The sequence below is a fragment of the Phaethon lepturus genome, unplaced genomic scaffold (genome assembly GCF_000687285.1).
Source record: "Phaethon lepturus isolate BGI_N335 unplaced genomic scaffold, ASM68728v1 scaffold20989, whole genome shotgun sequence".
Classification (NCBI taxonomy): domain Eukaryota; kingdom Metazoa; phylum Chordata; class Aves; order Phaethontiformes; family Phaethontidae; genus Phaethon; species Phaethon lepturus.
In genome coordinates, this window is record NW_010561566.1 from 8,362 (window position 1) to 23,914 (window position 15,553).

At 35.1% G+C, this 15,553-nt stretch overlaps 1 protein-coding gene across 1 annotated transcript in view; it reads right to left on the reverse strand.

The window, feature by feature from the left end:
• PPIP5K2 (diphosphoinositol pentakisphosphate kinase 2) overlaps positions 1-15,553 on the reverse strand; it is a gene marked incomplete at its 5' end in the record, with an annotated part of 34,369 nt that overhangs the window by 3,500 nt on the left and 15,316 nt on the right. The window contains 10 exons of the mRNA XM_010294048.1: positions 3,052-3,114; positions 4,007-4,126; positions 6,201-6,270; positions 7,465-7,638; positions 9,993-10,166; positions 10,909-11,025; positions 11,111-11,218; positions 12,530-12,644; positions 12,847-12,974; positions 14,534-14,757. Coding sequence (XP_010292350.1) covers positions 3,052-3,114; positions 4,007-4,126; positions 6,201-6,270; positions 7,465-7,638; positions 9,993-10,166; positions 10,909-11,025; positions 11,111-11,218; positions 12,530-12,644; positions 12,847-12,974; positions 14,534-14,757 — 1,293 coding nt within the window. The remainder of the gene's footprint in view (positions 1-3,051; positions 3,115-4,006; positions 4,127-6,200; positions 6,271-7,464; positions 7,639-9,992; positions 10,167-10,908; positions 11,026-11,110; positions 11,219-12,529; positions 12,645-12,846; positions 12,975-14,533; positions 14,758-15,553) is intronic.

Genomic DNA, 15,553 nt, shown 5'->3' on the forward strand with positions numbered 1-15,553 from the left:
AGTGCAGTTCTCTAAAGTGATGCAAGTTTGATAACTCGATGAACAATTGCTTTTCCGAAGAGCTTAATATGCCCATTAGTGTTTTCAACATAGTGCTCTAACACTACAACTTTGCAATTCAATATTGTAAATTTACAGTTGCTACATTTCTTTTAAGATATTTAAATGAAGAAACAATAGTGAATGAAATAATGTTTAGAATTTCAGTTCAAGGTACATTTATTAGAGATAGCATTATGACTGTGAACTGTTCCCTCCCCTAAAATAATAAGCATCAATATTCCTGGGATATCCAATGTTCCCCATTCACTCCCCATTTAGTGCTTTGCATAGAGAAATAGCTCAACAAAATTTCAATCCCCAAATGTCTGTATTTATATTTGGATCCATCTTGGCCATACCCAAATTTGAGGGACAGTTGCTTCAAATATACAATCAACTGAAGTGTACTTATGTCAGCTTCACTTATATTACAAATATAATGTTGTATTTCATGGAAACTTGATTTTAATGTACAAAAGAAATGCCACCACACACTTAATTTCTATTTTCCTATAAAGGCAGTAGCTAAGCTTCAGTGTAAGCACTAAAATGTTTGGCATATATGTTAATATCCTAAATAACTATACATGCATGCAAAGCGCAAACCCTTTCTTTGCATTAGAGTAAAATACAAGATTTATTTTGTCTTGTATTATGTCTTTACTCTGACAGAAAAGTCACTACCACTTGAATGAGAATTTATTTTTTTAATTTTGCGAAGAACAGAGTGGGACAATGTCAGGTTAACTTTTTAATAACTATTATCTTAATAACTCTTACAGTGCAGTGTTACAGAATGTAAGGAATTTCAAAATACACCCAGGCCCTTTAAAAAAGGCAATTCTTTCAGGAATTTCCCCTCCATAGGTTTTTGTTCAGTTTTGACAATTCTGCTATCAGATAGCCATATCCCAGCATGTTGTTGTAGTATCTTCGCATCTAAGGATATGACTTAGAAGATACCCTGGAAATCTATCTGCAGTGTTTTATTTGAATATTTTATTATAAATATTTTATGATGCTATGAGAAATAAATTTGAATTTTAATGATTAAGAAGCCTGACAGTATCCCTTTAAAAAAGCAATTTCCTGTAAATTAACAGCCTTTGAGATTTGGCTATATTTCTTTTTAAAGCACTGTCCCCATCAAAAGGCAAGACAATGAAAGGGTTAACGCAGCATCTCAAAAAGCCACCCTGCAGTCTTACATTTAAAAGCTATAAAGACATACCACTGGAGCCTAGAAATTCCACAGAGGAAATGGACCAGCACCTAAAGAGGTGTGGGTGTTCTGCACAGAGGCCCAGAAAATAAGGTAAAGCACTGTCAGAAGATACTTGTTCATGTTCCTTGAACTAAAGATGGGGGGGTAGTCTGAAATGAGTTAAGAGGGTGTGATAACAACATAAAAATAAGAAAAAACAGAGTGAGAGGGACAAGGAGAATCAAAATGATAGTCCAGCAGACAGACAAAACAACATCAATATGTTCTAATGTTAGTAGTGAACCCTTGGAAACCTGCAACATACTTAGGTTTCATAGGAGCTCATACTGCATGCATTAACCTTGTAAAAGATGTGTGGTAAAACTGCTGTATTAAATGAATCAGAACAATCAATGCATTCATTAAAAGCAATTTAGATCCTTTTTTAAAGAATATGGTCACTAAAAGATAGTGCTAAATGGAATAGAAAGTAATCATACTATTAGACACTGATACTGAAATGCAGTTCTTACTTTCTGACCTTGTATGTTTTGGAAATATTACTTGGTTTGAGTCTAAAGATAAAAAATGGACTCCTAACTTTCCTATTTGAAATAGGACACTAGATTTGGCCTTTTAGATCAAACACAGTCTTACTGGTATTAATTCAGCCTTACTATAGCAGTCTGCCTTCAAGAACCACTGCAGTGCAATAAGTAACTATGGATTCCAAATGAATATAATAAAGGACTATTTTGCTTCTCAACAAAGCCAAACAAAAATTCAGTCTTTTTTTTTTAAACCTTGTTTCTAAGCAAATACATTTTTAATCTAACACAAAAAAGCTGATGATTGCCACTGCAGTTTCAGTAATATCACTATCACTGTACTCAGCCAGCAGTCATACACATTTTAAAACTGCAGTTAAGAAATCTGGAAAAGCTACATTAAGATCTGGTGGATACTGAAGACCAAGTCTGGTTCTCATGAACAGGACACATTTTGGGCCTATTTAATCATGTAGAAAGGTAGGCATGAAATATTTTGCTGAGAAAGAGAAAGACATACCTCTGTCCTGGGTGTTAAACAGACTTTTTTTTGTAACTATGGTAGACTGAAGACAAGTTAACTCTCACTCTTGAAGCTCAAGAGGTCAATGTAAGCAACAGGCAGCTCTCTTGCTGTGATTTTTAGTGCAATATTTAAGTAATTTGCACATCTGATGAACAGAGAAGTATGATAAGGTAAAATAAATTTTTATCTGATGACACATATAGCAATTTATCAGGAATGGAACCAGAGCTTCTGCTTTAGTTTTTTTAATTTAGCATCACTTCAAGAAGATAGTCATAAACTCCAGTTGTCAATTCAGTGATTCCTTTTAGAATTGGGTCAGTGAAACAGGTCAGCAGGACAAAGAGAAAGAAGAAATGGCAGCTATCAAGAAGTGTATGCCCAATAAAGATCGGATTTAATTCTGTTTTTATCTTGTACCATACAGTCTGATCACACAAGAAATCGGGAAGAATAATGTATTGCAGAGATCATGATTAACAGTAGCACTTCCATTTTTTTCAAGGATTTTTCTAAGGAATGAATTTTGATGTTGTATTTACACTAATGAATAGTAAAGAAGGGATTTAGGATATCTAATGATTACAAATATTTGGAATTGTGCTTGAAGTTAGGAACGACAGACGGCTTTGATGATACTGTACACCCCGTATTTGAAATAAAAATAAAAGGGATGAAGCAAGGAACTTTTTTGTTTTCGTTTTTGTTTTTAAAATAAAAGCAAAACGTACCATTGGTTGGGTGTCGAGCAAATGAGATAGAAAACCTTTTAACAGCAGAACCGCGTGTGGTGTCTGAGAAAGAGAAAAACAGGTACCTGAAATTTGTAACAGCTACCAAAAGAGGGACATTTTATAAAAGGAAAGGAAGAAGAAAGAAAAAAAGAAAAGATGAGAAGGTATTAGAACTGAGTGGCATGCAGAAGGGACCAAGGAACGGGGCTAAAATCTAAATAGAGGTTAAAAAGAAGAAAATTTGGATTGTTGGTATCTACAAGATGTGTAATGAAGTGTATGAAAACAAGCAGAATGAGCTGGTGATTCTGGCATACAAGGTTATATCAGGTTAGAATTGAACACTGAGTAGTGAACTAGGGGGAAAACAGCATGAATACTGTTTCACCTCAGAGTTATAAAGGTGTGCTTTGGTATCTTTACATTCTGAAATCTAGTGAGAGAGTTTCTTGTCTAGCCCAGATTATCTAAAACTGAAAATCTCCTGCTCATTTCTAAACCAAACCCCACCAAAAAAAGGTCAGGAATCCTAAAATTTTTACCATCAGTATTTAACTTGTTAGTTTATAATCTCTTTCATTCCTTGTATAATCTCCAAGTAATTTATTTAATTTCAAGATCAATAAGTAATGATAAAACCCGAAGTTTAAAATAAGTAAAGAATTTCAAAACCAAAATTTTAGTTTACTTAAAAATGCACTTGCTGAAATCTCCTGGCACGCATTACAAGTCTGTGAGCCACTGTTCAATTCAAGACAGAAACAAGAATTAACTATGCTATGAAGTTAAACGTAAGCAAGCTATGGGCAATAAAGAAGCAATAGAAACTCACACAATTAATACTAAGGCAAGGATTCTAGGATTCCATTAAAATCAGTAACCTAGGATTTATCTTTAGAAGTTTAATGTGGCACATGGGTTCGTGCGTGCATGTGCGAGAGTGTGCACATACCATCTATGAAGCCAGAAGAAGTCAGCTTTTTACGATGAGTACGAGCATAATCCTGTAGGTTAGGTGCACTTGAAGAACCCCCGAGCACTGAGGTGCTAAACAGGCCCGCACAGTGAGACCCTGATGGGAGTTAGAGAAAATACATACAACAACCAGGTGTTCGTCCATTCACATTGGGGATGCATGCAGCATGCAAGCACATGGCTCTTACCACACAAAAGGCAGCTTTTGGCAGTGCCTTGGACAGGTTCACAATATGCTTGTAATGTCAGAGTGGTACTTGTAGGCTGAAACTATCATAATTTACTGTGCTTCTACTCATGACACAGCACCCTCTGCTATATGTGCAATGAGAGGACTGGCTTTAACAAAGTGAGTTCTTGTCCTGTTTTCACTTTTGGTGAAGAAAAGTTACCAGTTAGCATCAATGTAAACATAACCAAAACAAGAAAACAAAATGAAGATGATGATGATGTGAAAGTTGTGTGTTTTAAAACCTGCAGCTCTGAAACAAATATAAACTGGAAAAATACAGCTCATGGCTTTCATCCAAAATCAATCTTTGAGATGATAGGCTGCAATGATGTACTCATGCATTCCACAGACTTAATATGGAAATATTTCCTTTCTAACCCCAACAAAATGTTAACCAAATTAGAAATATTCTATTTGTATTTCAGCTAACTTCATTGACAATGTTACAAACTGAAAATACCTAAAAGTTTCTCCAAGGTTAGCTTGACTTCCTTTCCTGAGAAGACTTTTTTGTCTCTCCATGCGAGTGAGAGTACTTCTGTTACAACTTATACATTCCTGCCACTAGGATGGGAGTTTTAACAAATCACTGAAAGCCACAGACAGGAATATGAAAGTAACTTTTATAATCATCAACAATAAATGAAATTTACATACGACAATGAACAAAATGGAAAAAAGCTGTTGCCATCTTTTTGTTTAGCTTTTACTACTAGTTGAAAGGAGAAGTGGCTTTTCACTCACAACTTATCTTTTACATTTTAGGTAAGTAGCAGCAGATTTTTTTTGAAAACCAACAATCTGTCCAGTGATACTTCCCTTCATGACTTTTAATGACCCATTGAGGGGAAACATTACTAGCACATGTGACCAATCACAGCCAAAATAAATCGGTGCCTGGTCTGTGGCAAAAGCCTTTCACACCAAATTTAATACCTTAATCTATGCAAAGAAATACATCAACTTCCACAAGCCATATTGTGTCACACATTGGCAAAAGAAAATTTGTTTAACTAGCAAGCACACAATTAAAAAAAAGTAACTTTGATAAACAAGAGCACCTGATGTATGCATTTTACTAAGGGAAAAATATAACAGGGAGAAAAGTATCACAGAAAGATTAGACATAGAAAAAATACAGATCTTTACAAAGAAAGGAAAAGCAACTTCTAAGTTTATGCATATAGCTTATGCATTTTCTACATTTCATTTTTCCCATGAAAAGACAATCTTACAGAAAAAAATGCAATACTGATTTACAGGAGTGCAAGATTTCATATTTTTGCATATCAGTCAGATGTATGCCTGTTTCAAAGAAGCAACAGAAAAGCGCCACTTGAATTAAAAGAATTTGAAACAACTCATTGAATTATAGCATGATTCATTCTACTGCTGAAAGGAAGAAATTGATTTTAGGAGAGGGAATGTATGCAAAACCCCTGATATTATCAAGAAACTTGATAATATCCCCATCCCCCTCCCCTTGGTAAAGCACCTTCAATTCCATCAATTGCCCATACGGAATTGTTAATGTTCAAGAAAATGTTAAGGAAATGTTAATGTTCAAGAAAAGTGTTTAAAGAGTTTCCAGTGCAGGCCATTTCAATGCGAAAGATTCTTGCAGAACCAAAAAACTCAGTCATGAACTCCATTATCTTAAAAATGTTTAAAATAATCCTGTGTACCTGTTACAAGCAGTACAGTCAGTAGTGTGAACAGTCTCAAACAGTTTGCTCTTTTCAGTTATAAATTATTTTTAAACTTTTGCTGCAGAAAAAATTGTCCAATTCATCGGCAGACACTCAGCATGTACTATTGATAACAAGTACTATTGGGTCCTGTTAACGTAACAGCTATTCAAAGAATGTACAACTGTGCAGAACAACAGGGAGATGAAAAGCCGCTAACATCAAACAAAATTTCAATTGTAGGCACATACCTAGGCCACTCTGCTTTTGTTCCAGAATAGTTCTCGGTGTTCGTAAATTACTATTGCTTTCTGATAGGACCTGGATATAAAAAACAGAAAAATAAGGGAAAGTAGAACAGTAGCTTGAAATGTCCATTTAACTTGATACAGCAGCCTGTTTCAGACAGACGTGTTAATAAGCTGTATGATAAGTGTTAGTAAAAATATGTAAAGGAAACATGAGACGTCATGCAGTATCCCCTTCTGAAGGGAGTCCATTTCACATATGAGTTCCTTGCAATGAAGTGGTGCAAAGCAAGCATTCAGAATGAGAAAGGACACAGACCAAGACAGATATGAGAACAGACATTTGAGACATTTTATTTCATTTTACCAAATGCACTCTCCTAAACTGCGCCTGTATTGAAAAAAGGAAGGGAGGGAAGGAAAGACAGACAAACTATTGAGGACACCATACAATCACTGATCCATGCACGGGCTCAATCAGTGTAATCTTCAGATGCTCACAGCCTTTACTGATATAAACCTTTCCTATGTAAATAGATTTAGAAATTATGAAAATTTTCAAAGAAAAAGGATATGGTTAACAGAACACCATCCATTGTCATAAGTGTAAACAATATCTTGACATCTTCACTGGTACTTAAAAAAAAAAATTACTGTTTCTTTTTTTCCCTGCCTTTCCCCACCAATATTTAGAAAAATCTTCAAAATATTGTACAAGTCAATGGATGATGTACTGTGTTGGGAGTTTCAGATACCTCCAGATACAGAAGGCAAGAATTATTAGTGCTAGAGTTTGTTCCCTGCAATAGTTAATACCAGGCCACTGAAAAATATGATCTATGCAAAACAAGTTTTGTGTAGCAATATGAAGTACCAAATAAATTATTTTAAATTGTATTGGTTGCAATTATTAAAAAAAAAAGTTTTTCAATTTACCTACCACCAAATTAAGCAATGCTGTTTTAAAAGTCTTAAAGGACAACTAAACCAAAGCAGAAATCTGTTTCATTAGACAGTAGACTAAGTCTTTTTTACTGTGGTAACATTTGCAATTCCTATAAAGAAACCAAATTTTTAGGAAAACATGTAACATACTCAGTGGAAAAACATGCCCTTGCTCTTTTTCCCCCAAACATTCTCGGGAAGTAATTTTAAGTGGAAGAATTTGCTTCAAACATAATCCATAACAAGGGATTAGATGTCCTTAAAGACAGTTGGTTGTTGCTTGGAATGCAGAATAATGTTTAATGAAGTAAAGTTTAAAAACCTGTTGCCATGAGCCAAAAATACTGGATGTGAAAGCCAATGATTTAGGGGAGACAGGGGAAGAAGTGATTTGTTCCCCTGATCTGCGCCTTCGACGCCCAGTACCCACACCACTGGTGTAATGCAGCCAGGTACCAATACACTCTGGGCTAGACACACTCAGGGGGCTCTCTTCCTGGAAGTGAGAAAGGGGGCAAAAAACAGCAAAGCATGCAAAGTTAGATTCAACAGAGCCAAATGAACAGAAAAGAAAAAAAAAAAACCAATCTGCTTGCACCCTTTTGTTTACTGCTTTTAAAACTATTAAACAGCAAATAGGGAAGAGTAATGTTACAATATAAGGAAGTTATCAGTTCCACTTATATATTTTAATCCAATTATATCTTTTAATACGACACTTTAATAAAATTTTTGGTAGACTAATTATTAATTATAAGATATGAGAGAAAGGTAATTGTTATCAAGAATTGATTCATAATTTTAAAAATTTCCCACATGTTGAAAACAGAACATCTGTTATCCTTGACGTACTGTTTAATAGTTTTCCCCCTCTAAGTACAATAAACTTTCCTATTTATTACTTAATAGTTTTCATTTCTAGTCTATTACTTTACCTAAAAGATTCTCAATTTTAGAATTGCCTTTGAGACTTTACAGCTGACTCACTGGTAGTAGCACCAACCTTACTGGTAGTAGTTTTCTAACCTTAAAAAAGCCCTAAAAATTATCTAATACTGGACATCTATTAAGACTTCAAGGGAGGACAGTGTCAGGCTAAGAGTCCCCCATGCCCTACATCATTATGTATCATTAACAATCAACACTTACAGCAATACAGAATTTGATTTCCAATGCCGATGAGACTTACTTTCTTGTTTTACCATTAGAACTCTGTTTTTTTTATTTTCATGACTCAATCACAGTTGCAGTCCTTCTGTAAATATTGCTGACTATACCCCAGATTAAAGCTTCCCTATAATCTCACACCTGGCAGTGTCCTTTCAAATTAATGGACATAGGTGAAGAGAGCATTACCTTATGGGGGAGGGGTGGGAGGGCAAAAAGGGTTCAAGGCAGTTGCAGTTTAAGTTGCAATTACTTTTTTTAAACACTTGAAAATACCATTTGGTTCAAATACTCCAAATACTGGTTTTGCGGATTTCAGTAGGCCAGATGAAACTTCCAATTTTACTTTTCCAAAAAAGGTTAATAGTGTGTGTTTTCTTTAAATCAGCTATTTGCTTCCAGCAAGTAAACAAGCACTGCATGCCGAAACACATTCCATCTGAACATACATTATCTGCACAGTCAAAATTTGTTATTTCATACCTTTTGAAAATAACGCCTACATAATTTATGAAAATTAAAATGGTTAAATGTTTGAAGTAATAAGACTATTAAGTTGTGTGTATGTAAACTCATAACTAGGAGGGCAGTTTGCATGATCATAGTGAAAACAGCTTTTAAAAATCCAAAATATTGATGTTGTGAGCATTTGTTTATGATAAAACTTGGAAATAGAAAATGTAAGACATTCACATATTATCTCTGTTAATTTATGGAAGTCATGTGAAGTTATACAGATATCCTTATAGAAGGGAACCATGCATCTTTTTCTCTCCACATTACCAATAACTAAGTTACTTGCAAATCTGCAGTAATTTCATTGCATACAAACAGCCCATACCCAACACAAACATGAAAGGTAAAGCTTTTGGTGTGAATCTTAATTTCTGATGTTTTTAAGCAACTGAAAATGAGGCAGTAAGAAGCTGTCAGTCTGCTTCTAGCATTAATATCACAGAAGTGCCACTATGCACCATCTAAGGCTTTGCCACTCAACCGTACAAATGGTATCAGGGATACTGCCGTGCATCCCCCCACCTCTGTGACATTAAAGCCATATCTGTGAAGCACACCTAGATGTCATGGCCTTCCAGACAGGAGATTAGACTGTTCAAGATGTTATGTAAAGAATTTATGGACACTAACCCTACCCACTTAAAAAAAAGCTTCCAGTTTATTTTCTTACCTTCAAATGCTTGTCAAGTGGAGTAACTTTCACTCCACGTGAAAGCATATACAGCAGAAGACATCTCTCACCTCCTGTACCTCCCCTACCGCCCCCAATCCCTCCATTCCCTCTCAGCATGATCACCCAGAAGGTTTGCTTAATTCCCAATAGCAGCTGTCTCGTACGGATGAATACAAAAGAAATGTATGTTAGTTTGAAGACGTAGGTTTAGACAGAAAAAGTCTTCATTTTCAAATATTGGCTTTTCTAAAATGGCTTAAAAAAAAAAAAGGAAAAAAGTCTTATTGCAAAATAATAATTCATTTAAAAAATATTCTTTCAGACAAATTACTGCCATGGAAGATTTCCCACAGAATGAGAGCAACCATTTTGTGAGACTTAATGTCATACTCGTTCTGTGTAATCAAAAGCAGAATCAAAAAGCAGTTTTTGTTTTGTTAGAAGTAAGCAAGTGAATCTCCGTGAAAGACATTATCTGGAACATAAACACTTACTTCAACAGAACCAATCTTCCGGGATCTTGGAAGGGGTGACTTTCTGTGTATGTGAATTGGGTCTGATACCATTGGCTTGAACATCACTACTGACCGATCTGTTTCATCTCTTTTAGAAGCATGTGCCTCCTCATCACTATCATTTCTATGAGAGTTTTTCTTTGAGCCTTCATTCTATAAACAATACATAATTTATTTTCAATTTAGTTGCACATCTTGAAAAATGTAGACAGAAGTGGCTGTTGAATAAACCTTCTGTGTAAACATAAAGCAAGTTGATTTTAAAAATAAAAGATGTAAATCACGTATTATTGAAAAAATTGCTCTAGTTTTTAATAATATGTATTTATTCCTAACCAGCCACTGCATATGATAGTGTGGTCCTAATTAACGACACTGTTCAGCCAACATACCTTACTCCAATTTTCTGTTGACACAGTAATAAAATCTTGGCCCCACAAGTCAAATAGAATTTCAGCCAAGCTTTGCTTTCATTTATTCCTCAAAAAGCAGGTGGTTAACTCCACAGACCTGCCCATATATCTTTGAAAATATCAATCCTTCCTTTACAATCTGTATTCACAAACATGCTGAATGACCTTACTCTCTTAAATATTTGTTTCAGTTGCCAGAATATCATTGATGTGACACTGATGTTGATGTCACTTTTCTTACAATTAGTATTTCCTATTTCTAGCAAAAATTCTGGCAAAGCCATAAAAGGTCTAAATTATCTATGTCCGTATACCTCAAAAGAGAATAATACGTTGGGACTGACTATATTTTACTAGATATTTTTCTACCAAAACAAAAATCACATTTGTATTCTTTAGCTAACAATTTCCCAGTGTTTATTTTAGGTATGTCCGTATTCAGAAAAACTGACTTTTCCTTTGAAGAAAGGCATAATTATTACCTCTCTGGACGCAGGTCTGTATCCATACCCAGATGGTAAATTTTTATCTTCCTCACAGCCTTTCGCTCCTGGACTGAAGTGCAGCTCTACATGAAAACGTTCTTCCGAAGAAAGTTCCTGAAGAAAATGATTAAATAGTTTTACACTTTAATACATAGCTTAGCATTACTTGTTTCTGAAGATATTTATCCACTGTAAATACCTTGTTTGGATCCTCATAAAGCATGATAACAATCTGGGTCATGTAATTGAGTTCATTGACAACATTTAAATAATCCATCGCTCGTTTCCATTGTTCATCTTTTGATTCCTTATGAAAGGGAAAAAAAAAAATCAACGAGTAAAACCCAGCTATTTTCTTTAAGAAAAAAGATGATTTTTACCCGTTTACATGGATTTTATATTCACAGCAGAAGTAGGAATCTTTTCACAACTAAGGAAAAACCAAGATACAACTAGGGGAAAAATGTGACTTAAAATTATTCATCAAATGAATAAAAAGTGGAGATCAGAACTTTTCAGATTTTATTTCAGTGTATCTTTCATGTTCTTTCGCCACTGATGATACATGTCTTGTAGACAAAGGCACTGTTTTAAACTCTCCTGAGTTTAAATAGGAATTGTTAATTTTGCAATAAAGTAATTTCAACTGGTGTATCATGGAAGATGTTTCTAGATACCACTCTAGAGTCAGAGTAAATGAAGGCTTCTAGTATATAGAGGAAAAATAACCACCATATCCCAAACTATCTTAAATGAATATTCACCTTTTTTCACCTTAAAAAACTTCAAAGTTTATCAGCCTAAAACTAGTGGTGTATCTGCTGCAGCATTATGTCATAGAGGTCTAAGATAAAAAGTGCTTTTGCCATCAGTGAGTTTAGTCATCCATTTCCAGAAGAAAGTATGTTAATATTTCAAAACCAATGTCAACCATTTCAAAAGTTAGTATATTAATCAAGATCTATGTTAGAAGCAGCCATGTAGGCTTTGTGGTGCTGGGTTTATCTTCTCCAAGAGCTCAGTTAGGTCATTTCTGAATCTGGACACCTTGTCTTTTTTAGTCCTTTGTTTCAAAGACAACCAGATGGAGAATAATGCACCTCCTTCAACATATTCTATGACAATATAGGAAAGTAAGACAATCCACTGAACAGGAGAAACTGCACTACATTAGCGTTCTTGAAGTCAGGTAGGGAGGTCATTATAATATGCCAATGGTCAAAATTAATAAGGCAGTGCAAAAGGCAATGCAAAAGTGAGTACCCTAAATGATACCTCAAAGGAAAAAGAGTTAGAAGACTTATAGGTGACAACAGAAGACAAAAAATGGATTATCTGCCGTTTTCAGATCTCTTTGAGACCATAACATATACAGCTGAACATACCAGTGGAACTCAGCATTACTTTAAAGGACATGCTGATTTCCGCCAACATGCATGCCAGTGATTTGAAATGTGGTTCTGCATATATAATAGGAAATCAAATGTTTGAAAAGTGTGATACATTTCAAATCCACTTAAGAAAATTAAGCCTTCAATTGATACAATTTTAGTATGATTGAGTCCTTTTGGTTCTTCTCAAAATACCAGAGCTTTAACAGAAGAAGTGTTCAACTTACATCACATAAGGCACCATAACGAAGGGTGGATAACAGGGAGTGGACATGACTTTCGCTGGTGAAATACAGCCGTGTACGAACATGGCGTTCAGGGGACATAACACCCCTGGAGTAACTTGAAAGAAAAAAAAATAATCTTATTAGACCATAATGAGATGTGTCCCTATTTTAGAAATAGCTGACAACATACAAATAAATAAATCATACTTTTTAAATTACTATGAGCTAGTAAGACACTTCAAATATGAAAGCTATGGAGTATCTCCATTAAGTCTTATGGAAATTAATGGAACCATGTAAAAAAGTGAAAGACTTACAGAGGGTGAAGCTTGTTTACAGTATCATCATCTTGAGTTCTCTGAAGGTCAGAACGGATTTTTCTAACTAGAGGAGTGCAGTAACCTTTGGCAATCTCTAGTTTTTCAGTCTTAGAAATACCATATTCCTGTGTAAGAAGAAACTAGCAGTTAAAGATTAAAATGTCTTCTAATTCAAAGCTTGTGCATTGAAGTCAATTAGTCATCTACTAGTTTGCTCTGGCTGCAAACTGTTTTGTTTAGCAATTTTATTACATTTGATTACTGATGTCCCTTCAAGCAACAAGGGGTTTGCCACTTTGCTGTTTGATTTGAGACAGAGAAACAGTTTTTCATTCACTAGTTAAACCACAAAAGCAGATTCACCTTCTGGTATGATGAAGCTCTTTTTCTTAAGCAAAACATCTAGGCAATTATTCCTTCTCCCTGCGTCCCCCTGCCCCGATTTAGACATCTATGATGCATTTCATGTCACCTGATTTCAAGTAACTTTTTTTTAAAAAGTCCATAAAAAGATGTAGGCACATTACCTATTTAATATGTCTATCTTAGTTTGGGGTAAACCATCCCACAGAATATCTCCTATTCACCTCAAATAATACTGAAAATGGTAGTTAAATACAACTGGAAAATATATCTGTTACAGTATCTACAATATTTTAGTATCTCTTCTTCCAGTCACCTCTTCCAGGTGTGGAAGTGTGCTCTGTGCTGCACATGATATCGAAGTGCATATCACTGTGATGGATCTTCTGGTTACCCTAGAAAGCAACATAAGCTTTTCCTTTGCATGATGTAGGCTTATTAAGTTTTCTTTTTTTTACTTTGTTCAGTATGTGTTCTCGGTTTTACCTACTCTTCTCAACACTCTATTCAAAACTTAAGCTTAACAGGTCTACATAGCACAATACATACTTAGTATCATTGCTTTTTGTCCTCCTTGCTGTCAGGGAGTTTTTGAGAGATAGAGAGAGGAAGAAGTTCCCTCACTTGCTCCATACAATACAGATAATACATCTCTTACAACAGTGCTCTGTAACTGCAGGAACACTTGGGGAAAGCTTTAGCCTGTTCTGTCCTGTTATCACTATCATATCCTGCAGCCTACCACATTTTAGAGCTAGCCTGCATTTAACAGCCTGTGTTATATGGAAGTTTAACTTGTCTGCTTCTGACTTGAAATTCTATGAAACTTTATGCACACATTTTTATCTGGGAGTGTTAGCATTTTGAAGCAGCAGCAAAGTCTTTTTAAATTTAACTTGCTTAAGACAAGTGAAATTTGATAGATTAGGATTAACAATATCATTTGCAAAGAACCTGAAAATGATATTTCTAAAAGCTGGAAGAATGAAATTAAAGGCAATTTCAGAATACACAGTTGTTTGCAGGGGCTCCACTGAGATGAACCCTTTATTTTAATACACTGCAGTAAAGGAAGCAGACATGTTCACATCTTAAATTGCTAGAAAAATTCACTTTGAACACAGCTTAATAAATTATAAATCAATTTTTTTCTTAGAAAAAATCACCACCTTGCTACCAGAGAATAAGAGTTAACATTAAAGATTTCTATTACTGCAAAATACAGGAACCTTCCATTGAAAAGACAGAGCAAATGTTTTCACAAAATTTGAAAAAGCATTTATTTTACAACTTATTCTACTTAATACCTGAAAATGCTTACCTGAGGGATCACAATGTCAGCTAAAGCCTTTGAAAGCCTGTATAATTCCATTGTGTTTTCTAACTTTAAGGAGCCATTGTGCTGCACGTCATATTTTATGCAGTCATAAATATCAGGAATTTTGCTAATATCGTATCTTCCATTTTTTGTTTTAAAGTCTTTTTCCAGCTTGGCCCACCTGCGCAGCATCAGTTCTAGTGTTTCACTGTGGTACAGCTGAATATCTGGATAGACACATATCTCATATAAATAGTCAAGACGATCCAAGCAACAAAAGGGAAATTTTAATTACATGGTAGTAACAGTTGAATACAGAGGGATAAAAGGGATCAAATAAGTTAAGTCATTACTTCTATGAAGAGGGAACAGATGTACATATGGTTAATTTTACTGATGAAAGCACCACAGCTACATAGCTACATCAAAACAGTAGAAAGCTTTGCTGCAGAAATGCACCACTGGCCCTTTAAGCAAAGCTACAGGGCCAAAAATAGTATTCAACGGTACAGCTCATATAGTTAAAAAAAGCAGCCAAAAAAAGCTCTAAGAATATTCTAGGAGGGAGGAAGAGGAGCGAGAACACATCTCTTTTAGAACAGACCACACATTCCATTTTTCTCTTTCTCTTGCATGTGTCAATGGCAAGAGACAAGAGATGGATAGAAAGGATGGATTTGCCAAGTAATTAGCGACAGAACAAGAGAAAATGGCCTCAATTTGTGCCAGGGGACAATTAGACTGGATATTAGGAAAATTTTCTTTACTGAGAGAGTGGTAAAACATTGGAACAGGCTGCCCAGGGAGGTGGTGAAGTCACCATCACTGGAAGTGTTCAAAAAACATGTAGATGTGGCACTTCAGGACATGGTTTAGGGGGCATGGTGGTGTTGGGTTGTCAGTTGGATTCATGATCTTAAAGGTCTTTCCAACCTTAATGATTCTGTGATTCTGTGATTATGCCCATCCCAGGACAGAAGATTAGACCAAACAGACAAAAACTACTGATACTATCTACAGGTG